At 45.0% G+C, this 26,688-nt stretch overlaps 2 protein-coding genes across 9 annotated transcripts in view; one reads left to right on the top strand and one right to left on the bottom strand.

Annotated features, from left to right (window-relative positions):
• MITF (microphthalmia-associated transcription factor) overlaps positions 1 to 11,752 on the top strand; it is a 99,062-nt gene extending 87,310 nt beyond the window's left edge. For 4 of the 8 annotated variants that reach the window (XM_010570644.1, XM_010570662.1, XM_010570636.1 and 1 more), the window contains 5 exons: positions 192 to 309; positions 3,522 to 3,596; positions 4,630 to 4,705; positions 6,302 to 6,449; positions 9,145 to 11,752. In XM_010570644.1, coding sequence (XP_010568946.1) covers positions 192 to 309; positions 3,522 to 3,596; positions 4,630 to 4,705; positions 6,302 to 6,449; positions 9,145 to 9,546 — 819 coding nt within the window. In that variant the 3' untranslated portion in view covers positions 9,547 to 11,752. The remainder of the gene's footprint in view (positions 1 to 191; positions 310 to 3,521; positions 3,597 to 4,629; positions 4,706 to 6,301; positions 6,450 to 9,144) is intronic. The other 4 variants (XM_010570670.1, XM_010570652.1, XM_010570691.1 and 1 more) reach the window with 1 other exon arrangement.
• A 7,922-nt stretch (positions 11,753 to 19,674) lies between these two features.
• Positions 19,675 to 26,427, bottom strand: LOC104835331 (pentafunctional AROM polypeptide-like). The gene is made up of 5 exons (XM_010573274.1): positions 26,258 to 26,427; positions 23,333 to 23,966; positions 21,418 to 21,651; positions 20,475 to 20,727; positions 19,675 to 19,775 (listed from the first exon to the last, which is right to left on the bottom strand). Exons 1-5 carry the CDS (start codon positions 26,425 to 26,427, stop codon positions 19,675 to 19,677), a joined length of 1,392 nt encoding a protein of 463 aa, XP_010571576.1.
• Between the last annotated feature and the right edge of the window lie 261 nt (positions 26,428 to 26,688).

The raw sequence follows: 26,688 nt of genomic DNA, 5'->3' as shown, positions 1-26,688 counted from the left end.
GAATTTTCCCAATGTAGGTGTTTTATTCCTCAGGCCTGTGCATATCTGTGACTTTTGCTGACCTTCTTGCATGCTCTGTTTGCACATGGAAAAGAGCACAGATTTCTTAGCAGATCCTAACTCTGTTCTTCTGCACAAAGCCTTTCATAAGGACAAACCAAATGATCCTTTTCCTTGTTTATCTTTTCCAGTTGCCTGTGTCTGGCAATTTGATTGACCTTTATGGCAACCAAAGCATGCCTCCTCCAGGACTAAACATCAGCAACTCATGTCCAGCTAATCTTCCTAATATAAAAAGGGAGCTCACAGGTAAATATGTCTAAAATACCACCTTGGAGCAATAATACAATTTTATAATTTGTTTCACCTGAATAGGTGATACCGGGTATAATTTCTGTTACGAGAAAGAATGTATGGATGAATAGTTACTTTTTGCTTTGCGGACCATTTTTTAGCAGATGTATTAGCCTGTAATGCAGTTGTGTGGGTATGTGTGTTCACTGTGACAAGTTACGGTAAAGTCCCTAGTTGTTATAGTCAAATCTGCACATTGAAAGCATTGTGTCACAGGAAACTTCCACGCGTCTCTTGCAGAGCTGTTTTCTAGTTTGGGCTTCTTGTTTGCTCTATCAATACCAAACTTCAGATCTGGAGTCTCTGTGGGATTCATGTCGAGGAATGCTACATGTTGAGGCTTTACTCTACTAGGGGAGGGCAGTAATGAACAAATAGCCTGTTGTAATATGAAATCTGGACACCTAGATCCTATAAAATGTAAAATTAGGCACTCAGAGAATATGGATGTCTTTAATTAAGATGAAAATGAAGCGTCCTGTATATTTCTTGTCCTGTCAGGTCCTCCAGCAGTGCTCTGAATAAGCCATCAGAGGCAGGGGGAGGGAAGGGGGACATTAAAAGCCTCTTTTTCTCAAGCACATGTGTACAGAAGCTAAATAGTTTCAAGGAAGAAGTAAGTTTTGTATTCTCAAGCATGTTTTATTTTTGCTGTTTCGCTTCACTTGAAAGGATATAACCACAGGTAGGTTACGGTAAACAAGGCAAGCTTGTCCGCAGGATGAACAAATGGAGATCCATTCTAGAACCGATGACAAAATCATCTTAATACCCAGAAATGGCTGTTCTTAAGCCCAACAGGGAGTCATACTGTATGCAGTATGGTAGAGGCATAGTTTCTTGTCTGTCGTCTTTCTGGGTTTATGTTGTGAAAACTCCCAGGCTGACTCAGTTGCAAAGCAGGTTCTGGGCAAGAATTAGTTTAAGTAGAGCAGTTTTAATAGCCCAGGAGTCAGCTTCTCAGGAGGAAATGCCACATCTCTGAGCTGGTGGATATTTGCATTTAGATGACTGCACAAAATTTGAGTTCAGCACCAAATGAAGACACAGAAACTGCACAATGAATTGTGGCTGCTAGAAAAAGAAAAGCTTGTACAGTGATGGAACTATGTTAAGAGGAGGGTGGGAGGGGATGAGAACTACTCAAAGTCCTGCGTTACAGACAGTTTCAGTGCCCCAGTTATAGATAGGTAAAGCTGGCTGTAGACTGCAAACTAAACATCCAACTTGTCAGATGCCCGACCATGCCCAGGCTGGTGGATTCACTGCAGATGGTTGTGTAAGACTTCAGGCAAAGAAGGCAGAAAGACAGGGGAAATAAGTGAGTGAAGTGGTCTTATGGAAGTCCTCAGTACATCAGAGTAGACCTGAACTAAGTTAAATGTCTATATGTTATATTCACCTGTACAGAGAAAAAAAATCAGGTGAGTGCTTTTTCTGTTCAAAATATATGCTAGCAGATTATATTTTATTTAGGAGATGTTTAGAAATTAAACTCAAATTTAACAGTGTCACTTAGACACTGATTTGGCCAAGCCTTTGTGCAGAAAGCGCTATTGATGGTGCTTTCCGACAGCCAGTGATTTTAAAATTGGCGTGTTATTGCAGGTAGGAGTCTTTTGGTTCTCCACTTCCTGATTTTGCTGTTCGAGCTAGGCTGGAGAGAGCTTGCGATATTTAAAGCTAGCATCTGTCAGAAACTTTTCTTCATCTTGCTGTATAAATATCAAAATGATGAAGAACACTGCCCCCCCCAATCAAATCTGTTATCCCCAGTGTCTGATCTTGATGATGGTTGTGAGTTCTCAGCTGTAGTTACTGAAGCATTTAATGGGAATCCTGCTCACCCAGGAGTGCAGTTTCTATCAGTTTTGGCCTTTCAAACCTCATATCTGCTTCATAAGGCAATGTCAGAGTAAGCCCAAATTTCATTAAGACATGCAACGATCTTTCGCACTTTTGGGGGGATCCTTTGGGAGCCTAGCACAGAAAAGGATATGTCTTGTTATACTGCGTATAATGTTTGGATAGCTCTGTATTCTAAGCAATGAAGCAGTAAGCTTCCAGTACTCCAAGGGAAACCCTTATCAGCTGTTATTTTGAATTGTGTGGGACATAATCCATGTTCTTTAACAATAAAATAATACAGGAAAGAAACTTGTTGGAGTCAGTGAGGGGTTTTGTTTCTGTAATGGAATGTGTGATAATAGATCATACACTCATTCCTCCTCACTGACTTAACTGTGAAACTAAATGCTTGGTGGTTTTGAGATTTAAATGCAACAGGGCAAGGATTAATGACCTCACCTTTTTAAAAAATTAAAACACATAGAGCAAAGATGAAAATACTTAGAATTGCTTGAGAAATGTAAGATCAAATGAGAACTGAAAATAACAAATTTAATTATGCTTTTGCCTGTACTATTGTGTGCTGAAGTCTGATAATAAACATGTGGAGCAAGGTTAAGAGCACTTCTGAATTGGGGAGACAATTAGTGTGCAGCATGGTTATCATTACTTTTCTTTTTGCTTTTCCTGAAGCAAGGACCATTGTTTTCTAACATTATTGCTAATAAAGGTGTTGAATTTTTCATCTTTTTTTCATAGAATAAGAACAGTTAGTGTAACTGGAAAATACAGTATTTTTAATAGGTCGCTTAAGTTACGTCTTGTGTCTTGTGGTGATGTGCATGCACGTGCCACAGAAGGATGTAGCCTTAATTCCAGTGAGCAGAGCCTCTGACTCCTGGCTGCTTCACATCCTGTGCAGGTAGCAATGCAATAAGCATGCTGCTCCTCTGGTTCAGCTTCTGTGTGGTACGTAAGCGTGCCGGCTGTACGTAAACGTAGGAGAAGGTATGTTGGATTTCAGCAGTTTGTTGTCCTCAAATACCTTGCTGAGTCAGGGCCTCTGTGGGAAACGTTCTCGTCATGGAAGTCAGTATGGGAAGTGTGGGTAGAAGTGCTCTGCAGGTGCAGGAGTGAAGTTCAACACCAGCGTTGTGTTTTGGCAATCACAGCTTACTGTACAGGCCCTTCTCACCCCTTGGAAGGAGTGTAATAATTGCTTTGACAAATATCAATCAGACTTCCTGCGCAAATGTTTCACAGACTGAAATGTTGTGTTTGAATTGCTTGAATTCTAATTACTTCATTCACATGCACAGCATGTATTTTTCCTACAGAGTCAGAAGCAAGAGCATTGGCTAAGGAGAGGCAAAAGAAAGACAATCACAACTTGAGTAAGTTTTGGTTCTTCGCATTTTGCACCAATTCTAGTAATGATTTTACACATTAAACATTTGAATGCTGCTGTTTTAAATCTGAACAAGACACTGCATGTAGTATATAGTACCAGTTCATTATGTTATGCCCATAGATGAAATATCTTGAATTCTTGTGAAATGTATGCTTAAATCTACTATTGAATTTTAAATGCTTTTTTTAATAAACCAAGTGAACAGGTGGTTGTTATCAGTGGAATTACTGGGAACAACATTTGATACAGCTGCTTTTAACAAATCCACCTTGCACAATTTTGCCTTTTTTTTTCTTTTCCCTTTGTTAACCTAACCTAAAATCTTAGATATGTGGTCAATTTGTGACTTTAAACATCAGTGTGCACCGCTCAGTGTGGCAATTTTAAAAATCCTCGTTTTGAAGGGAACACTTATTTCCAAGTTGGGGGAAAAAAACATTTTAAAATAATGAGCATCTTGTGACTTAAAGGATCCTTAAGTTGTCCTTCTATACTTTTTATTACTAGAAGAAAGGAACTGTTTCATGCCTTGAGCTATTCAGAAGCCTTTTTCATAGCATGAAAAGCTAATGCAGGAAAATTGGTATTTAACTTTTGCATCCTCAAAATGTTGCATTTGGAAGAGTATTTTTGAAAAAGAGCCTATACATTTTGTCCCTTTTCCTGCTTTGGGATTTCCTTGAGCATGTAAGTTTTTGTCTCTGAATTTGTCTGTGATGCTTTTCCCTAGGAAAACATTTGCTTCTCAGCTGAGTCCTATGCTAATGCAGCCATCCTGGTTTTTAGTGTCTCAGTTTAACTCTGCCACTTCAACAGTGCCACATTTTTACAGTATAGACAGAACTTCTGTCTTAGTGTGTCCATATGTAGGAGAGCAAAATGAATTACTCTGTTACTGGATTTTAAGCTTCAGATGAACATTTTAAAGGTGCTTAAAGAAATCTTTGGTGAAACACTTTGTATGTTGTATTTAAGTGTGAATATTACTTGTAACATTTGTGTTGTTTTTCCTGAAGTTGAACGAAGAAGAAGATTTAATATTAATGACCGTATAAAAGAACTAGGCACTTTGATACCCAAGTCAAATGACCCGTAAGTATAATGTGCCCAAGGAGACTGGGGGGGGATGTGTTTAAAAAAAACCACAAAACTTAGGGGAGAAAAGCTTAGGGGAGTTATTTTTTTCCCTTTTGGAACTTGCTGAAGTTACATTAATTTGTTGATTTTTGTCACAAAACAGTTACTGTACCATTGTGCAGCAGCTCAGCACCAGGCAGGGCTGGGGTTGATGCTAGGAATGACTGCCTTACCAGAGGTCGAGTTGTCAGGATGTGAAACCTTTGTCTAGTCTCGCTGCTTAGCTGGCTGCCTGGCTGCTTGTCTTGCTAAATGATTCTTTTAATTTATTAGATGTCATAGCCTGGCAAGACAGAACCAATCCCTCTTTCTGTGAAAATGGAGGGCAGTTCATCAGGGAAGCCATCATATTCCCCTTCCCACCAAGAAAAAAGCAGCAAAATAAAGAACATAGCTGTGTGACTGTTCACTGATAATTCGCCAGTGTTTCTGGTAATTTCCCAGTAGTTCTTTTAGGTAACTTTATTGCTACTAACTTGTCTTAACACTTTCCTAATGCTGATTCAGTAGCAAGGACCCCCCCTTGCTCTGGAGCTTGAAAGCGTCACTTAAATCTGAATCAATGCCCCATGACACTGTTGGGGAGAGTTTCCATTATTTTAAGGCAGATGCTTATGGAGCAACTTATAGCTACTCTTCAGAGAGGCTCTTCAGCTTCCTCTAAGGCAAGCAAGACAATATTGCGCAGTATCAACCTACGGGACAGGTGGAACTTTGGTCTGATGGTCTGCAGTAAACTTTTTTTAAAAAATTTAAACAAAGTAAGATGATGTGGGGGAGAAGATGATGCAGGCAGCCTCTCTCTCTAAAGCGGGTGTGGGAGGAATAGTGTGGGAGAAGCAGTATGGGAGCCATGTAACTGCCTGACTGAAGAACCGTCACCTCTAGGCTGCAACGCGGCATTTGTGTTTTATCCAGGGTTTAAAGTACTTGAATATGCTGCTGTATTGGGCTCTTCTCTTCCTACCGTAACACAGCTGCCATACAGTGCCACCAGGAGGGCTATTGCTTGCTGCTTCTTGGGAGCTAAAGAGAGAGCCTCAGGTCTTTCTCCCACAGAAGCACCAGGTCATATATGATCCTTTTAATTCCCCAGCCGAAATCGGGCATCACCCAGCTAGCAAACCATGCCACGTTTTGAGAAAGAGTCTTGCGGGGTTTCGTTGTCGTTGTCTTGCAGCCTTGCCATAAGGCAACGAAAGGAGCCCCCAGGTCTTCAGTGGCTCTTGCGCAGAACTGGTCCCAAACTGGGCAGAAGGCAGGGGCTTGGCCCCGGGGGGGCTTTGGGGAGCCTGGGGGGGCTGCAAGGCAGCGCCTGGGCTCTGTGCCTTCGGCTGGGCCGGGGCTGGGGCAGCCTGCTTGGCAATAGCTGTGCTCTGGCCCCCTCTAGTGCATTTCGAATGCCTTCTGTATGCATGAACTTGGAATAAATATTAGCCAGGTGTTAATGTATATGTGAGGTGTAATCATAGCTACTGATGTGAAGGTAATGACTATAAAATAAAGCCTCCCTGAGAGCCTTAACTCTTCCTTTTTTTATTGATTTCAAAGGGATATGCGCTGGAATAAGGGAACGATTCTAAAAGCCTCGGTGGACTACATCCGTAAGCTGCAAAGAGAACAGCAGCGCACGAAGGAGCTTGAGAACAGACAGAAGAAGTTGGAGCATGCCAACAGGCACCTGCTGCTCAGAATACAGGTTTGCTGATAAATAAGCTGCAAGTGCCCTTGCTGTTGCAGTGTGTGGCTGCAAATAATGGTAACTGAAGCTGGTTTGTAGAAATATGAGTTGGAAGGAACCATCATTTTAATTAATGGTGACCAACGCTGAGATGTCTGCAGAGATGTTTCCAGAAAAAAACCCAAGATACACTAGTTTAAAAAAAAAAGTAAAAGTCCCAACACTCTAGCAAAGCAATTAGGGCTGGTCTATTTTTGGTCTATCGTGGCCAACATAAGTTGCAAACCATCCTATAAAAAAGGTTTGTATGGTAATATTTTTTTCTGGGTGCCAGACCTAAGAAATCGGGACTTCATTTATCATCTATTTGTTGATAGTGATGAAATTCAGTTCAGCTGTTTGGGAGTATGTTCACTTCAGTTGTCTTGTTTGTGGAGGTTTTTTGACCTATAGCTTTAGTGCTTTTTTTCTTCTGAAGCTGTTTCGGACAAATGGCAATAAATGACATCTTTTTGTTTTGCTTGTGGATTTTCTAAACTATTTGGGGACCAATCTAGGCCCTATCTGTCAGAAAAGCTCTGCAGATTGCGGTCTTTTACATCTGATCTCTTATTTCTTCTCTTCATCAGCCTGTCCCTGATCTTCTGCAGGAATTTGTTATCTGCTTTCTGGTGGAGGGTAAATACTGCTTGCAGGACAAAATGGGCACGGAGGGCAGTATTGGTGACAGATGCTGCAGCACTGTATCTTGAGTTCCCCATAGGTATCTTGGGGTCTGGCAGCTGTATTTAATGTTGAAGCTGCCTGGCTTGTCTGAGAGCAGTTGCAGAGAAGCACACCTAACGTGAGGGCTCCAAGAGTTTTTGCAGCAAGACAGCCAAGAGCTAGGGATGTTGAGCTGCTTTTTTTTTGTCCAAGGAGCTATGGTTTGTTGTCTTCCTTGTTCCTTGGAGTCTGTAGGGCTGTAAAACAGTTCTGTTCAACACTGAAAAGCAGTAGGTGGCATGAATATGCTTTCTCTGTGGGTTGTTGCCTTGTTAGATTCACCCAGGTTCCCAATAGCCTATATTACACAGAGATTTGGGGCGAGAACTGTGTTTCTCTAATTAATTCCTTTGCTTTCACCTCAAGCTGGATAGGAAACCTTAGCCTTGCACCCTATACACCTTTTGTTGTCAACCCTGTTCTCCAGGTGGGCGAAGATAGCTGGCTATCCGCCCCCCTTCATAAAAGGGTAATTAAAGAAGTGTATCTAGAATTGGGTGTAAGAACACCTAACACAGAGACAGCGATGTCCCAGATACTCTCGTGTTGCTACTCACCTGCAGTGTGAACAGCTGAACTCTGCATGCAGGCTGCAGTGTGCCAGGCTTGCTGCTGTGTCAGGAGACCCCTGAACCACAGCACGGCTAATCCACAAAGTAGATAATGAAGCTAGAAATACCTGAGAGTCAAGTGTGGCAGTAAACAGCTTTAAAATAGAACAGGCTGGGTTGAGCTTCAGCGCAGTTTTTGTGCTTTGTTGGGCAATCTGTTTGCTCGAGTGAGATGATAAAGATGTGCAGCCCTTCTGCGGAGCAACATCAAGCAGATGTTAAGTCAGATCACTTTTTAAGCATCTTTCATCTTCCTTTGCATTATCCATCTGCTCTGGCTCCTTCTTCAATCAAAAAAAACATAAAAAACAGACCCTTGAATAATGGGCAATACAACTGGCAGCAAATAACCTAAAGTCTTTTTTTTCCCCTTTTTGCGTTGATTCTGATTAAGCACAGAGTAAGAAACTCCTGATTTTGGCACATTAGCTGATGGAATAAGTGCTTCTTTGTTCCACCTTCTCCATTGATCTTGCAGTGTGCCATTACAAGCTTGTTGTCTTAGCTTGAAAATGGAAAAAGGCCTGTTAATCAACCTCAGTGACAGGAATATCCAGAAACAGTACAATCACAACAGTGATTGTGATTGCCTAACATAATGCATAAGTAGAAGCAAAACATCTCTCTTACTGCTGCATTTGAGAAAGGGCATTTAAGTGAATTCTTCTATTATCTGTTTTCAGTCAAGTGCATCTATATGATTAAATGTGAAGGTGGGACTTAGACTTTTCATGAAGATTCGAAGAATCCTGGCTCTGACTTTGCCTATAATATTTCAGTGCAGGAATAGTGTTGCTCAGGTTCGGCTGACCTCTTTACTGCCAGCTCTACTGGACTTGTAGAATGAGAAATGTCCCTTGCAATGTCTCGGCAGGAAATGACAAGCATCATATAGACATGCTATGCCTTCACATACGACTTTTTAAAAAGTACTAAGCCTACGCTTCTGCTATATCACTTTTTTTTCCCCCCCAACTTTTAAATGCTTTCCTCACCTGACCTGATGCCAAACTTGCCTACTGTGGCACTGGTTTGGGAAGAGGCCCAAGGGGAAATGTGTCTGTTCTACAGGGCACTGGGTTTTGGCTCTGGTGTAGGTCCTGAGAAGTGTGGAGGACCTGTGTGGGGTGGTGTTCACCCACCTCCACAAGAGACTGATGTTCAGGTGAAAAACTGCGGGCAGGACTGTACAAGGTGCAAGCACTTGTTGCTACTGGAAAGGGAGGGAACGGTTTGTGTACAACAGAAGGAAACTAAGTCGCGGTACACAAGAGCGTAAGATGACAGATTTTGCTTTCAGATTTTTTTCTTAATTTGTCCCTTATCCTCCTTCACAGGAACTTGAGATGCAAGCTCGGGCACACGGACTGTCCCTTGTTCCATCTACAGGCCTTTGCTCCCCTGATATGGTCAACAGGGTCATCAAACAAGAACCTGTGCTGGACAACTGCAACCAAGACATCATGCCGCACCACACAGACCTGTCTTGCACTACCACCCTCGATCTCACTGACGGTACCATCACCTTCAGTGACAACCTTGGAAATGTGACTGAACCGACTGGCACTTACAGCGTTCCTGCAAAAATGGGATCCAAACTGGAAGATATCTTGATGGACGATACCCTCTCCCCTGTCGGAGTAACTGACCCGCTACTTTCCTCTGTGTCCCCTGGAGCATCGAAGACAAGTAGCAGGCGGAGCAGCGTGAGCATGGAGGACACCGATCATGCTTGTTAGCATATACTTGGCACACCTTTCATAAACTGCTTTGTTTCTTGATCAGTAGATTAAATAATTTACCTTTTGTAGAATTTTTTGATTTTTTTTCCTTGTGCTTCATCAGTAGCCCAGTGTGTGTGCGTGTGTGTATATATTATATATATAGGATTTTTTTTAGAATTTTTGTGAAGAAACTTGTATATTCTATTTTAAAACTACCAATGCCTCCAAAATATTGTACAGCATATGTACAGTATCTGTGAACTGGATTCACCAAGAACTTTGAACTGGTCAAATCTACTCAAAGCAATAGAATTACAAATGAAGAGTCTGTTTCTACTGGGGGGGAGGGGGGAATCGTAGAATTGTAAATGCAACCTATTTACTTGGAAACAAAATGTAAAGTTCAAGAATGTAAAGAAACCAAAAAAAAAAAAAAGTCCAATTTGTAATTGTATTAATTGACTAGTGCTGCCTTAAAGATACAGTGTCCCTCAAACGTTGGTCTTTACATGACAAGTGTTTAGGGAAAAATACCCACCCTACTCCACTCAGAATACAAACAAACAAACAAAAAAAAGTGTTAAGACATCCTGATTGTGTTGATTGTGATATAAAATGCTGTTGCTGAAAATTGCAGGGAGATGCAAGTCTCTTTTTCTCAGAGTGCTGTTTAATTTTACTCTGAGCTGATTTGGGTTTTCCTTTTGATCATGGTTCGAGTTTTTCTCTTAGATTTTTATTTTGTTTTGAAACACGCATTGATGGCTTACCAACAGTAAACCAAGCAGGAGCACTGTAAGTTGGTATACGCTCTTTGGACAAAAAAAAAATTGATACATCAGCTGGGCACATTATGTTGTACATATCTAATTGGCTTTATTTTTTTTAAATTGCTTTGTACAGTTTATTTTGATTTGCATGGATTCCTTAGTTATCCTCAACTTTTTGTTTTAAATATATTTGTATTTCATTTGTAAGATTTTTGCCTCTTAATATTGCAACAATTTTTTGACATTTTTAAAACTCATTGGAAGTTTTCTGCGTTCTTTGTACACACTTGAAAGGAAGCTTTTATGCAGGGTTCTGTGTTTTAAGAGAGATTTTGAGAATATTTTGTATATTACAGTCTCACTTTGAAAATGTTTTTAAACACATTTAAGGTAGAGTACAAATTTAGATTAGGTAATAAAACAACTCTGTAGAGAAACTGAACTTACATATTTATTTTTAGTGATACAGAAAAAAGTAGTAATATGCTTGGAAACATAACTATGTAGTTAATATACCCGTTATAGTAATTTTGTGTTTTATTTCAGCACTGGGGCTGACATAAGAAAAAAACAAACAAACAAACAAAAAAAGAGTAAATTACTGTATCTGCAAATAACTGTTACTTGATAACAATGTTATTATTTTTTAACATGCAACAATGTTGTAAAAGTAGTTCGGTGCATTATCTACTCAAGTGTAGTCCTATGCAATAACGGTAGTTATACTTGTATTATATCAAGCCTAGGTGTTTTACAGAGGTGACATGTGGTGTTACGAGCTAGACGGATTGAATGGATTTCTCAATAGCAGCCTACAGCTGACTCGCAAGCGGCAGGCAAGCGTATCTCGTTCAGAATGAAGTGCCTTAAACTCTAGTTGTAGTCTTCCTCGACTAGCACTGACTGAAGTGTGGCATAGGAGAGAGCTTTAGGGTGGTGTTTCATAGGATGCTGAAGTGTAGCATGGTGCCTACGTATAGAAAACAAGAGCTTCCCGTTCTCCTTTGTGCTACACTGGAAATTACATAGGATAAGTGAAACGGTTAGTGACTTGAGTGCCAGTTTGGCAGGCTTCATAAGGAAACCTTGGTCGCAGCAGTTAGTGTTCAGAAATCAAATGTGAATTGGGTAGCGATGGGGCAGCTGGGGACAACGTCAGGAGTTCCCGTAGCCCGTGGCGTGGCTCGCTGAGCTTTCACCCAAACGTTTCCCCGTGGAAGGGTTCTTGAAGCGTCCCCTGCCCGGCCCCGCTCCTCCCGGCGCTGATGGCGAGGGGCGCGGGGCTCGGCGGGGACGCGACTTGCTGTTACGGTACTCGGGGGTCTGCCTTCGTGTCGCTCTTTTCCGTGGCTGTCGCTGGCTGCGTCCGGCTGTCTCTGTTTCTGCTTGAGCAGCGAGCTGTGTGTTAGCATTGATGCAACCACCGGGTTGTGGCTTTTTTTTTTTTTTTTTTTTTTTTTTTTTAATTATTTTTTGAAGGAGGAGCTGGAGTTAGATTATAATGATGCCTCTCCCCCCCCCACCCCGGACAGCTTTTGGGAATGTGTCTTTCCTAGGGTAGTGAAGCTCTGGCCCAGGGCAGGACCCGGGAGCCTGCAGGATGCGCTGCGGCCGTCGCGGCCCTCGGGCAGGGAAATTCTCTGCAAGGCAGCTGTGCCGTAGTTAGCTCCGAGTCGGGTATGCGGGTACAGGCTTCTGGTGCTGCTATTTGGTAATGGTAACAGGTAAAGAAAATCAGGGCTGTAAAATGCTTGTAGCTGTAACACAGGGTTGCGTTACCCTTCCCCGTTAAAATGGGACAGCTCTGCAGCATTGTGCAAAATCAGGGCGTGCTCGCTTGAGTGTAGTAACTGAAAACCACTGAATATATTAAATAAGGGTTTGGGTTGATGCCCATGCTGGGCATTCAGAAATTGAAGTCTAGACTGTGGTATATAAATATTTTTCAAGCTTAGATGAAACCACTGGTACTCACTGACAGCCATGACTTGATTTTTGGCTACATGCTGCGTGGAGACGAGTTATAGGATTCAAGGAAAACCGTTACATCAAGAGCTGGATTTCTTGATAAAAGTCGCTGCGGCCCCAGCAGCTGCGTTGCGTGTTCCCCGTACGTTGTGTTGCTCTGGGGTAACGTACGACTCGGCTGTGCCCTGCTCGCTCTTCACCCCGTGTTCCCTTAGGCTACAGCCCTCCTCTGAGTTTGCCCACCCTTTGAATGGAAGCACGTTGACACTGCGGTGGGGACATCTCTAGGAGACATGGAGCTCCAGGCGGGTGCTAACTGGAGATGTCTTTGCCTGTTTGAGCATTGTGAACGTGTGGCCGTGACATTTTACAGGGGAACGATGGCAGAGGACAGAGAGAGCAATTACAGGCAGGGTTTGGCATGAACTAGGTGGAGCGAGGTGGACAGAAGCTGTTGCCCAGTCTGATGATGGTGTTTTGTGTGACACTGGGCCGGCGGTGGCTTTCCTGAGCGGGTGGATGGGGTACCTACCAGTTCTCACTTTGCCAAAGCCATGCAACAAGCAGGAACGTGCAGAGTACCATGAAGTTCTTCCTTACTGCTTTTGGCCTCTAAAGCAATATTTAACTCTTCAACCTGTAAAAGCAAAAAGAAGGTACATAAGGAAAGCACAAAGCACAAAATAATGCACTTACATTTATGTTGTTTGACATAAAATGCACTGGGGGGGAAGCTGATGTTGATAATAGTATAAATACCTATATTTCTTGAAAAAGTGACATTAATTACTGCCTCTTGCTATGATGCTTGGTACTGTAATGTTGATATTCATCTGCTGTTGACTGCAGCAATAATTTGTGTATGGTCCATAGCACTGTAAATTATGGATCAATATTAATGTATCCAATGAAATAATTTGAACTGTTGTTCTTGATAGATGGATTAAAGCATTTGGTTTTTCACATACGTCTGTGTAAGCCACTCGTTTTCCATGTAAGTGAATCTTGTTTTTCCATGCATTGAAGTCCCAGCAGTGCTCCTGTGTTTGTGACTTGGCGGTGGATGTGTCCGTGTTCCTGACCTGGTGCCGGTCAGCAGCCCCGGTGGTACCGCAGCTGTCTGGTTGTGTTTGTATTGCGGTAGCACGGGGGGAGACGGAGCTACGGATCAGGCCCCTCTTGGGCTTTGCAAATACACACCGAAGCGGATAGACCCCAAACTTACGGTCCAGCGTAAGGAACAAAACAAAAAGGTGGATGTGGAAAAATGTCATTGCCTCTCTCCCCTCCCGTGGGCTCTTGCCTTTCGCCTCCCTCCTTTCTCAAAGGGGTTGTCTCCCAAAACCACCCCTGACTGCGTTGCCCTTCGCCTCCCACCAGATGCCCTGTGTCAGGCATGGCCTCGGTGAGCCCTTGGGGTACCTACACCTCTTCACCACGCTGTCCCTCCTGCAAGGTCACCTACCCCCAGCAGATCTACGCAGAAGCATCTCACCACCTTCTCCGGCTGACCCGAGCACGGAGAGATCCCCGTCCTCTCTCTGCTCACCCGCTGGGTCGCTCCTCTGAACCCCCCGCTCACCTCATGTGCAGACATCTGCTCCTGGACCATGCTGGGAGCTGCAACCAGTGCTGGTTAGGTCTTGTTTTGTCTTCCCATCTTCGTCGTTTCTCCCTGTCTCTCTGTTGCTTTCATCCCTTCTGGTCTTGTTCTTCGACAGGCTGTCGCTTACTGTGCTCACAGCGTGGAGTCCTCGCCGTCTCTGTGGACGTTGCTGCAGCAGCAGTGGTGGCTAATGCCTATCCTCTCATGGGTTTTAAGCCCAGAATACAACCAACAGAAGTCTTGAATTTGGCCTGTCTTGAAAATCTGAAACCTATTAGGAGTAGAAAATACTTAATTCAGTTGCAATTAAAAGTGACTAGCTGTCCTGCATCGCTCAGTTTAAAAACCAACCAAACAAAAAATGCTGGGCAAAGCTAGGACTACGGTAGAAAAGCCCTGCTCCCTCTTCGTAGAAGATACTTGAGTTAAAGCTTGTGTTTCCAGCAGGCTTTGTAATGCTATTTCTTCAAAAATGCAGCACGGTGTTAGAATGTGGCATTGTAGTACTGCGATTGGAAATGTTTTTATGAGCAACCTAGGATATAGTTTCCGATTTAAGTTTGAGATTTTAGATGTATTTTGGCTTTCCTTTTGGTGGTCAGTTGTGCCAGCGCTGTTTTGGGAGTGACTTTCTTGTCGGTGGGAGCAGCTCTGGGTTTTGGCTGGGTTGCAGAACGCAGGAGGAGCGGGAAGAAAACCCGTCACGGGGATAACGGCTGTAAGTAGTTGCTCGGTGTGTGTCAGCAAAGAGCTGGCAGCAGATGTGGTTAGAAGCCTTTTAGTTCCTTTGGACAAGCCTGAAAAATTCTGTGCGGGGTAAGAAAGCGAATGTTAAGGCCGCCGACACCAGGTGGGGTCTGGTTTGCTGGGAAGCCCCGTGGCCGGGCTGTGGGACGCTGTGGGGCTCGGCTGCGTGGTGCAGCGGCACGGCAGGATCCTGCCCCCGTGTCACCGCATCGTGCTTTCCTTCCGAGGAGATGCAACCTGGGAGCTCAGCCGCTCTCGATGCGGGGAAGGAGACGGTGATTGCGTCGCTTCTGCAGGTTCGGCAGCTGCTGCTCCTTTTGCTCTCGCATCTGGGGGTAGTCCCGGCACTGGATGGTGGTCATACTGTGTTTCTGCAGCTCCTTTGAGATTCGCTTGCTTAAAACTGCAGGGACATGGCTTGAAAAAGCGTCCCTGACTTATTAAAATCAGTAAGACTTAATAGGATGCTTGCTCACAGGTTAAACGCATGTGCACCGACCATCGCTGTTGCCTTTGCCTGTGATCTGAAGTGCATCCTTACTTCAAACTGCTCCATTTTTAACCAAGTTTTTGAGAGCGACTCTCTTAATGGGCATGTGTTGAGGCTCGTGTCTCCACCGCAGCCTGAAGCTGCAATTTCTTCCTTTTGATGACTTTCTCACCTGGATTGCAAAAGAGCGAGAAGCCACCTGTGGAACTCCGGCAGTGCTGAACGTGGACAGACGCTCTCGTTCGCGATTCCCTGGAGAGAAGGCAGCTCCCAGCCCTTCGTGCTGCTGCTCTTCTACCCCATCCCTGTGCTTCCCAGGGCTGGGGTCACTGGGGCTGAGGCACCGTCGTGCTCTGTGATCGCAGAACGCAACGACGGTTCCTGTGACAGACCTCTACGTTAACGCTGTCCGAGAGCTGCGCGAGGCAACGAGAAGGCTGCTACGGTCAGTAGGACGAGCCAGGGCATGCAAAGCATCTAAATATCGATTGCTCTTTTAACGTATTTATGAAAATCACCATGGGGTCGATGTACACGGTTGCATATTGTGGATCCCGTCTCAAAGGAGCTATGGGAGAAATCCCGAATGCCCGATGCGTCTGCTGCGGGCAGGGGAGCTGAACGGGGTGTCTGGGGCGGCGGTGGGACACCGGCAGAGGCTTTGGGAGTCAGCGGTTGCCTCGCCATGGCCATCGGTAGGTAGGGCAGCTGCAATTATTTGGGAGGGAGAGCAGGCGCCTGGCTCTAGCGGGAAACCTGGAGTCGGAGCGCGGCGCTCGTCCCACGGGAGCGGGGCTGGGCCAGCCGCTGGCAGGGGTGCGGGACGTGCCCTGCATTCCGAGCGGGATTTGGCAGATGGGACACGCAACCCTGGGGGCTCTGGTCTTGCTCAAATGCTTTGTCTGCTTTTTCGCCGTTCAGCAGTGCCTCTCCAGAGCTCCCCGCTCCCACCGCCTTTCCTCCTTTCCACCTTTGATAGCAGCGAGAGTTAGACGTTAATTAAAAAAGCGGGGAACAGCACACTCTTGCGGGGCTGCGTCCTTTCCAGGCCGGCTTCAAAGCTGTAACGAGGGCGAGCTATGATTTAATACTGTCATTTGCAAGTCATTTTCTCTGAACGCAGCGTGTAATTTGTACCAGCGGTAACGGCTCTGGGCAGACAAGCGCGGAACGGTTGAGCACGTGTTGCGTTGTACGAGGAATCGGGCAGTTGCTGCGATGTTCAGCGCTGTTTGTTTAGCTGCTTTAAATACATTTAGTCAAAATCTTTTAGTGCCTTCGAGATCCCTGGCCCGATTCTCATTTTGCATTGGCTACATTGAATGCTACTATTGAGTGGACATGATTAATAACTGCTTAGATACTCCTTTATTAAAAAACATCAGAGCTCATAATCTTTCTCTTTTTTTTTCTTTTTTTTTTCCCCTGCTGAAAAGAGTTTCTAGAGCAGGTTGTTGCAAAAGAAATTGCTTTTTTGCAGAAATTCATTTTTTAAAAAAAATTCAGAACGTGTAAAGAGTAAAATAATTTCTTGTTCTCTGACCACTAAAGTAATTTTGTTCAAACAAATCCATGAAGAACTTGTGCTGCGGAGAATCCAGCTGGGTCCCGTATGGCTTTCCACTTTTCTCTTTGGAGTAATACGTCATTGAAGGTAATAAGAAAATAAGCAGAGATTTTAGGTCTAATGATAACAGTTCCATTTGAAAAAGCGGGAATTAAATCAAAGCTGAATAAATGGAAAAGAATTAAATTCATGCTAGACACTAAAAAAAATGCACTGCAAACAATGAGGCGTATTTTAAAAAGTCGCTGTTTTATTAATAATACTTTCCACCTCCTTTCCTTGATCTTTCGATGACAAGCCAGGCAGAGGCACTCTTTATCAGACACTGAAGCAATTTAGCTGCTGTCATATGCCTTTCTTGATATACACGTATTAGTCACACAGCCGTTTTATGTTCTTTAGCATATTTTAGTATATAATTAAAAATGTGGCTGTCTGCTACTAAGCAACCAAGCATGTCAGGGGTTGATTGTATTCTGTCACCCACAGCAGAAGGGAGGGTAAAAAATAATAATCATGTGTTCACTTTTCAGTCTTAATTGTGCTCCAGCTCCTTTGATATGTTGTTACACACACATGCCGGCTCCTGAAGATGGAGGCAAAGCCAACGTGTGGGAACGTCTGGCAGGTGACCCGCAGCCACATCACTGTCACCGATAGCACGTCAGTCCTAGATGCTGGGCTTTTTAACGTGTACGTGTAGGTTTGTGACTTTTCTGGGTTCAGTTTGGCTGGACCCTGCTAAGCCACTGCTTGCCTTTCCATGGGGCTGGAGTGCGAAATGCCTTTGGGCTCCTGAGAGTCTCTCCCTGGACATTTAAAATTAAGCAGCTCCAGCTGACATTTGTCTTGTACCTCCTCCGCGTAGGTAGATGGGAGCAGCACTGCTGCACTGAAGGACACTGTTGGGCAGCCGATAACCCTGCGCTCCATTCAGTTCTAGATCATCTGACGTGAACAACGACCCATCCAGCTCCCGGGGAGGAGGTAAACCACTCGCGAGCGGATCCGGGTGATCCCTGTCAATTCTGGGAGAGGAGCACCAGAGCTCCAGGGCTCCAGTCCCAGATCATCTCCGAGAGGTAGCCAGCACCAGTTGGGGCAGAGACAACCCACAGCTTCCCTCCCGGAGGCTCTCAGCACGTTGTCCCTCAGCACCGCTGTCCCTGGGGCTCCCTCACGCTCCTAAAAACCTCGGGTCCTCGTCTAGCCTCGTGTTGCACCGTCCTTTTCTGTTCTAGCGAAAGGCTGACAGCGCAGATAGCTTCCCTGCGAGCGGGAGCGATGCTTTCCCCGCTCGGTGGCCGCTGTCGGGAACCAGCTGAATGACCTGATGTTTGACATAGGACAAAGGACAAAATTTCATTGATATCCTCAGCCACAGGCTTATTTAACTCAGGGCGTTAGGGGATTATCTCTATGGGAAACCGTGGCTCTGAGGATGTGCTTTTACGCTGTTTGCTGCGAGAGTTCTGCTTGGTAAGGTGGTACCGTCTGTGAGAAACACCGGCCTGAAGCTAGAGAAACGCATGGCTCTGGGGAAATGTCGAGGAAGTCCTTTTGTGTAATTTTAGGCACATCTTCTCTGGGCTCAAGAGGAAAAGGGAATTTATTACATCAGGTCTATTCCTCACTCCTCCAGTGTCCTGTCTATGGAGCGCGTGCAAATGTACACATGCACGCACTGCATGCAGCAATGGAATTGTTATTTTAAAAGTTTTCTGGTTTTAATAGCTTTTATTACTTCAGCAAACAGAAGACAGCACATCAGCACAAACTGGTATGACATAAGAAAAAAAAAATGCCGTAAATAATTCAAAGGCTGTTTGTTGATTGTGATTCCTTTGATTCAACCTCCAGGTAGAAGGGTGACATTGCCTTTACGTTTTTCACAGTCAGCATCTGATCTGTAATCTGGTCTGAGTCTGCGAGGATCCTGAGACATGACACTGAGGCTGCTTGAAAATGATAAGCTCTCTTGGTGTCCCCCGATTGCTCTTGTTTTTCCCCCAGCTGACCTTATCTACCCGGAAAGCACTGCGATGGGGAAGGAGCCCCAGCCAGCCAGGTACGAGGAGACCCGTGGCAGACACTCCATGAGGATGCCGGGGGGGTTCTGGGGTAGAGCTTGGAGCTCAACTTTGTTCACAGGCAACACTTACTGAAATCGTACCCTATTTGTCACACCGGTGGCTTGCCGGGGTTACACAGTGAAACCACCGCTATACGTTTTGGCAGCAAGGTGAGCCTCCCAGCATGTCCTCGGTATCTAAGAGTCCCAAGACATAGGATTCCCATGCTATCAAGATACAGGTCCTGTTGTGCTTCACAGCAGCGATGTCTGCTGATCCGCGGCTACGTGCCAGTGCCTGTAATCAAAGCGTGTCATTCCCTTACACTGGGAGCAAAGGCTGGCAGCTAAGTTTCTTTTTTTGCTAGTTTGAATGAGCTGAGAAAACCAGAAGATCTCAGAATGCCAAAACCAGTGAAGGAGATACCCCACTTCAAAGATTTTATATAGCACGGAGATTTTGTGTGGTGCCGTCAAGATGCCCCACTTCTTTTACATGCTCTAAGAGCCAGATACACCTACTGACTTGAGGGGTCCAGCAACAAGCAATGGTGGGACAGCACTGTGCAAGGCCATGGCAGCCCCCAGGTTGGATTAACCAAAAGAATGAATAAATGCCACTCGCTCCCCCCAAAGGAGACAGCTTGTTATGAACTACACTATGGGCACTCGGTGGTTTCGCTTCTGAGTGATCAATTCTTGAGCGCTACACAGGTCTAATCAATTCCCTTTCAAATAGAGCAATTGAAAGAGGTAAATCAGGTCAGATGCCAATATTCTTCTTGTTCCATGCACCTCTGGCATGTATGGCGTTTCACAGGTGCTGCTGTATGTATCTTGTTTAAAATTCAGTCCTGCCTACTAACTTACGATGTTGAACAACTCTACGCGTGGGGCAGGACCGTCAGCCCGGGCTCGCAGCTCTCAGAGGGCAGCGGGCTCTTCTTCCAGCACCGTCTTGCAGTCCCTGACCCACAGCTTGTACGCTCTTTCCAAGGTTTCTTCGCTAGTGTCATTGAATATCTCTGTAAAATAAGATTTGTAGTTAATTGGACATCCAGAGAAGCTTCTCCTGCTTGCATACACTAACTCACTAGCGGGGAGAGTAGCTCCTCCAAACAGTTTATGAGAGTCTGTTTTCTTGCGAGTGCGTAGAGACTGAGCTTCATGGAAATAGTCTGGATGGATACTGATGCAAGAGATCACAACCTGGTCCCATGCATTGCTTCTATGGTAGGGGTTGGGCTTTTTAAAAAAAATCTTGTAAGTAAGAGTGTTTCACCCCAGATTTTGAACAGATACTACTTAGCTTTCAGGTATTAGTTCTAGGCACAGTAATACATGAAATTCCTTTTGCCAAGGATTATTTAACAAATATTTTCAATATATAACAAAGGCATTGTTTTTCCCTTACGACATTTCTGTTTTGTCTGCCAGAGCACTGCATTTAGACGGTTGGTTTGCAAACACAATTTGCAAAGTGAATCGGTCAATCATAATGCAATTAGCCCTCAGTCCTTAACCGAGTTCTGGTGTTTACACACAAGAGCAGGAAGCAGACTCTCGACTGGGCTTATTGAGACGTTAAGAAAACCCCAAGCAAAACCAGAAACGTACAACCGCCGAACCACAGAGCGCGTTTCCCAGCGTGTCAGTGGACATGATGCCCGCTGCCCCCCAAGCGCCGGCTCCTGGGGGCTCGCTGCCCTCCCCCGCCCCCGTACCTGCTACACCGAGGCCGGTGGGGAGAGGCATCCGCGGCTGTCCCCCGCTGTGTTTCAGACGCTCCATCAGCGCTCTCTTGATGAGGGGCCAGCTGCAGCCGCCGTGCCAGACCGGCAGCTCCAGGCCCCTCATGCACTGGATGATCTGCTCCTTCTCCTCGGCGGTGATGAGTCCCCGCGCGTGGGCGACGTACGTCATGAACGCCATGTCGATGTTCACGGCTTCGCCGTGCATCAGCGACGGCAAAACCCTCTGAAACGGAGCAAAGGTGGGTGGGGGAAAAGGTTTGGGGTGACAAGCAATAAATAATTGGAAATAGCTTTTTCGAAAAGTACTCGTGAAAATTGTCATTCGACTCAAAGCAGTGGAAGTACAGATTTGCTGGATATTAGCTTCTTGTGATTTATGGGTTGCAGAGGATGATCTCTTTTACGGGTGATTAATTGCATGTAAAATCTCCCATAGGGATCCAGGATCTAATTCTTCTCCCATTCAAATCACTGATGAAGAGCACCATGGGATGGAGAGAAGAACTCTGAATTTTGCATAAGGTCTAGTCCCCCTCCCTGATTCCTCAGTGGCAATTTCTCCTCAGTAATACAGACTATGGTCTCTGTGCCTCTGCGCTGTTGTAGCTCATGTTGGTGATTTCTAATGGTTTTGCTGAAATCTGGTTATCTTTGTACTTTGGTAAATGCCCGATAAGAAGCAATAACTGGTCTGTGGTCTGAATAGGAAACACGGGTGGAGGTGTGGGGGAAAGGGGGCAGGGAAAGGGGTCTCTTTATCCAACAGGACCAGGCTGGGTGTGTTGGGTGATCTGAGATAATGTGCAAACCTGGAATTTAGCTCAGCTCCTTCTGCATAAAGTTTTCATGCTGCTGATGGAAAACTTTTTTTTTTTTTTTAAACAGATGTTGAAATATAAAGTCTGTCACTTACCATTTCCAGCTCTGGGCTTATAAGGTGACCAAAGTCAACCAGTCTGTCCAGGTCATCCTCCCAGAGGTTGGGAGCCAGCTCTTCCAACATGGTTTCAATCGCAATCCTGGTAGTCTGCAGTGCAGCATCCCCATGGCTGGCAGAACCACTGTAGGACTGGAACTTGGTGTCCAGCAGGTATTTCCCATGGCTCTTGAGCAGGTCAAACAGCCCTTTGTGTTTCATGAGTGCCATCTAGGGTAGAACAGAAGAGGTGATTAAAGATAATTATGTGATTCTTGTAGGGGCTGTTGAAAACTTGAGTGTTTCAATAGACTAGACTATAATATCACGTTATACGCTAGCAAAGAAATACCTACACACTTGGTACGCGGGCAAGTTCTACCTCTGCAACATACAAAAGTATTTCTGTAGACACAGTTCTTGCTTAGAGTGTATATGGGACTGTAGGAGTAGGAAGGGTACACCAGTCTGGTGGATATTCAGGGCTTTAGGAAATGTGGCCTGGTGGCATTACATGTGTTGTCAGCTATGGTAAGTGAAGACGTAGAAAAAGGCAGTGTGGAAATGCCCAGTGGGGCTCTGGTAAAATGGCAGAGATGATGGGAGCACTGGTGGGCAACTTCCCTTGCTACTGGAGAGCCCTGCCCATGCTGTGAGCTTGCTACATGCTCCAGTAGCCCAGCAGATGGTTTGGAATGAGCTTTGGCTATTTGTGTGCCTGGCAGGAAACTCGAGACTCTCAGCTGAGTGGTGGCCATCCCATGACAGGGACTGGATGGTGGACACCCCCGGGATAACTCTTATCTAATCCTTGGGCAAGGAAAGGTGGGAAAGCACTGCAATATGGGCAATATGAAGGTTCAGAAGTGGTTTCATTGTTAGAAGTATGTAATTTTTCACCCTCTGACTCGGGCATTAACCCCTCCTGCAGTGGGGAATGGTGACCTGCAGATTTCCCGGTGCCTGCCAGAAACCTCCAGATATCCTGGGGATTTCCCACTATGCAAGCACTGAAAAATGCTACTGATGAACTCATCTCTAATACACTTTAACAGCTTGAACTCTGCTTTATCAAAAGTTTTCAAAGCTCTTCAGGCATAAAACCATTTACTGTGCACTTCCCAGGTAATTTTAGAAGTAGAATTTGTCTCGCAGGAGATTAATTGACCACACTCAACATACCCCGCGAGGTCAGTGCAAATGATCTTGCAGATTATTAATGCCCAGTATAATGAACCTCAAATTCTCTGCCAGCAGTTCATTTTAGACTGCTATGGATCAGCCTCAACGGGAAGATGCTTTCTTCCCTGGTTGCGCTGTGTCTATGTCTGGCCTTCAGTTTTGGAGTTTAGTCCGCAGCGTTAGCACCAGGCACTGCGTTGAAGGGATATGTTCTAACAAGTTTAGCAGCTGTAAAAGTATATATAGGGTCAATGAGAGTTGAAAGTCCCCGTGCAACCTTGATGGCCCACCCTTGTTTGTATAGGGCGGTTTGTACAATGCCATGGATGCTGATGGACAGCTTACCAGCATTGCAGCCTTTCAATACTTAAAGGAAACTTATAAGAAAGATGGAGACAGACTTTTTAGTAAGGTCTGTTGCGATAGGACAAGGGGTAATGGTTTAAACTTTTAAAAGAGGGTAGATTCAGACTAGATATAAGGAAGAAATTTTTTATGATGAGGGTGGTGAAACCCTGGCCCAGGTTGCTCAGAGAGGTGGTAGATGCCCCATCCCTGGAAACATTCAAGGTCAGGTTGGACGGGGCTCTGAGCAACCTGATCGAGTTGAAGATGTCCCTGCTCGTTGCATGGGGTTGGACTAGATGACCTTTAAATGTCCTTTCCAACCCAAACTATTCTATGATTCTACAATTTCAGTGATGAAAACAGCAGGTGCAAAAGTTCATACCTTTAAAATTTCACCAAGGCCGTTGGAGATGTGTCGCCGAGGAATGCTCTGAATGAAGGATCTATCCAGGAAACTAGCTACCGGGGGGGTGTAACCCCCGAGCTTGTTCTTACACTGCAGGAAATTTACCCCATTCTTCGCCCCCACACTGGCATCAACGTAAGAGAGGAGGGTTGTTGGGACCCGAACGTAAGGGGTACGTCTTCTATAGAGCGACGCGGCTAGTCCTACGATGTCCAGGCAGACGCCTCCTCCGATGGCGATGATGGGCTCCGTTCGCCTGTCGATGCTGAAGTTCTGGACTTCTTGCAAGATGTTCAAGACCAGGTCCATGGATTTCGTTTCTTCAGTGGTAGGCAGGGCGAGGATTTTGTGCTGAACGTTATTCTCTTCAAAGTATTCTCTGACTTTGGAGCCATAAAGTTCATCAACAACTTCATCTATGACGATAAAGCGCCTTAGCTTCCTTTTGCCACTAGTGGCTAGCTCTAGTTGCTGGGGGTCAGTAACGTGACCCCAGAGCAGAGTAGTGTTAGAAGGATCCAGAATATTGTACGTTTCTACCACTTTGTAGCAAAAATAGATGGGAGCTTCGATTGTCCAGGAAATCCCGCCTTCGGAGACGCATTCACCTCTGGCAAGGATCAGAAAACACAGTTTGAAATTATTTTATTCCTCTTTTGTACTTTGCATGTCTGAACTAGTTTAAGGATGTAGCTTGGGGGTAGGAACGTGATGTCTCCTGCCCGTGCAGTGCAAAAGCGTGGGGCTGCATCTCCCAGGTGTCAGGGCTCAATTGCTTTGGCACCAGAGAAACCCTCCCACATCTTAGAGAACAGTCAAGTGGCTGAACTTCTACATGGTAATGATAAAACAGAGAGCAAGAAGGGCTGGGGAAGCAAATAATTTTCCTTCTAATTCATTCAGTTGTCAATAAAACAGCAGAGAAACCCAGAGAAATCATCCCAGCTTCCCAAAAGGGAGTGGGGAAGAGATTACCAAAATTTTCCGAAGTATTTATGAAGGAAACATCCTCTGCCTAGTACATCTGGGTGATATGATTGGATTTATTCCTGTCTATCTGCACACAGCCACACACATACACACATCCCTCCATAGAAAATAATGGCTCTACGGTTCTCCATTTGAACAGTGGATCTCATCATAGTGTGGATCCCTTTACCTCAAAACAGGTATGATAGAAATAGGAAGTGCTCTCAGGTAATTAAAATGAAAAAGTAATTATTTGAGAGTTGGCAAAGGTTTCTATAGTGGAGTTTGAAAGGACAAATAGAAGCCTACAAAACTGGCACGTAGTATTTATATAAAACAGTGAAGAACGCAGCCCTGCAATCCAGTTATTACTTCTCCTGTTGGGAAGGGGGAGCCAGGTGAAAAACAAGTGGCTTTTTTAGTTTGTTGGGAATCAGGAAAGGGTTTGGTTTTTTTTAAAGACAGAACAAAACTGAAAAAATGTTTTTTATATAAGACGTGTTCTTGAGCTGCAGTTGGGTAAAAATTGAAGGTTTCCACGAACCTGTGTTTTGTTTGTGAATGAGCAGATAGTTCATCAGATAATCAGATGTCCATACCTGCCCAATTTCTTTCCACATGCCTGAGCTTTCTCTTTTTGGTCTAAATAGATGCTTCTCTGCTTTCTTTACCAAATTACCTCTAAACCTGCCCCTAACATTTTTAAGTATTAAGTGAGGATTTATATCTTCCAGAAAATTTCTTCTGTGCTTTTAAAATGCAGTATTACAGAAAAGTCACCATGTACATTTTAATGCATCAAGTATACACCTTTTAGCTCTACTTTATGTGCTTGTGCATCCACCTCTGGCATGTGACCCTTTTAAGAGACGGGATGGTTTTGAATGTTAGTTGGCGGAATCAGCTTTTGAGTGCTGGATGGCACCGCTAGCACCCACAGCAGCCCCTCTGCTGTACAAAACCAGTAGTGAATTTGAGGCTGAACACACCCTTGTTAAAGCATATGTCAGCTGGGGATTTTTCTGGGTCTGCTCTGGGCCCTGGGTTCATCCTGCTATTGACTGAGGTCCACCAGACTGCCTTTGGATCTGCTAAAGTCCTGTTCTACCTGCTGCAGCTCTGCCTGAGCAATGGTTGCGTGCAGCCGCTGCCGGCGCTGGTGAAGATCCCTCTGACCTGACTGAGACAAGGGTTAGACTTGTGGTGTTAAAACCTGAGTACGACAAATACTAGGAAACTTCTGACATGCAAAACGTAGCCGTGTTAAGGAAGACCTGCATCGCAAATGGGGCTCCATGTGCAGATGAAAAGGAGTATCCTGTAATTAAAGGATAATTAACTGGAGAGATGTAATATCAGCAAAGAGCTGTATGTATCCCTGGGGGAAATTTATCTCCCTCCTCTCTCTGAAGCAGCATCAGGTGGCTTCTACAGTTTGGGAGATGTGTTATGGGTTTTGCTCCTGTCAGTGACCTACTGTGTTTATTTTTTCCATCTAGGCATTTCATTTATCTGCAACCACCTCTATAAATGCATCCTTCTCCCATGCCTGTGCATGAGCTTTTGCACACAAAGATTTCATGTACGTACAGGGGGAAAAAAAGCCCAAGTGCAGCATTTGGAAGTCCCTGAGTAAGCTTTTCAGAAGTTTAAAGAAACTTCCCATCTACAAAAATTGAGGCTGTTGATAAAATTCCCTCTGTAACTTAGCCAAATCACGCCAAGGAGAACAGCAAATACCCGTGCTGCCATCCTGCACACATTTGAAGCCCGCTTTCGCAGGGCTGTACACGTAATGGTGGGTTTAAGCCACAACGGCACACGAGATGGTTTTTCCAACTAAGATGCATCCCGCCAGGCAGACCACGCAGTTTGGCTAGCCAGAGCCATCCAGCGCAGTCGCCAACGAGCAACGTGGGCTCCTATACTTACATTTTTGCTTCGGAGAGAGTTATCTTGTCCTCGCAGTCAGAAAGGGCTTCTCCTTTCTTGATCCGGCACCATGTGCTCTTGACCCGCACCAGCTGGAAGTCCGTCTGCCGGGGCTCCTGGGGCACGGTGGCCGGGGCCGCTGGCGCAAAGGTCTCTTCTGACACTGGCATGCTTCCAGAAGGTAAAATCTCCCTGTTCAGAGATCTCCCGTAACTGGGTGCCTTTGAGGTGCTTTTTAAAGGCTCCAAGGTGACCAGGCGTTGGAAGGGCAGGTCTTGGCTCCACAGGGAAGACCAATTACAAAACTAAGATTACCTAATCTGGGATGCACGCTAGGGGCGGTAGGAGCATTTGAAGACATGTGCAAGTACCTTGTGTAATCGGCTAGTTTTATAATTCTTAAGAAGTACATACATACAATAGGAGTGCAT

This window comes from Haliaeetus leucocephalus, unplaced genomic scaffold (genome assembly GCF_000737465.1).
Source record: "Haliaeetus leucocephalus isolate CR32 unplaced genomic scaffold, Haliaeetus_leucocephalus-4.0 Scaffold2, whole genome shotgun sequence".
Classification (NCBI taxonomy): Eukaryota; Metazoa; Chordata; class Aves; order Accipitriformes; family Accipitridae; genus Haliaeetus; species Haliaeetus leucocephalus.
This window is presented reverse-complemented; position numbering and strand designations above follow the sequence as displayed.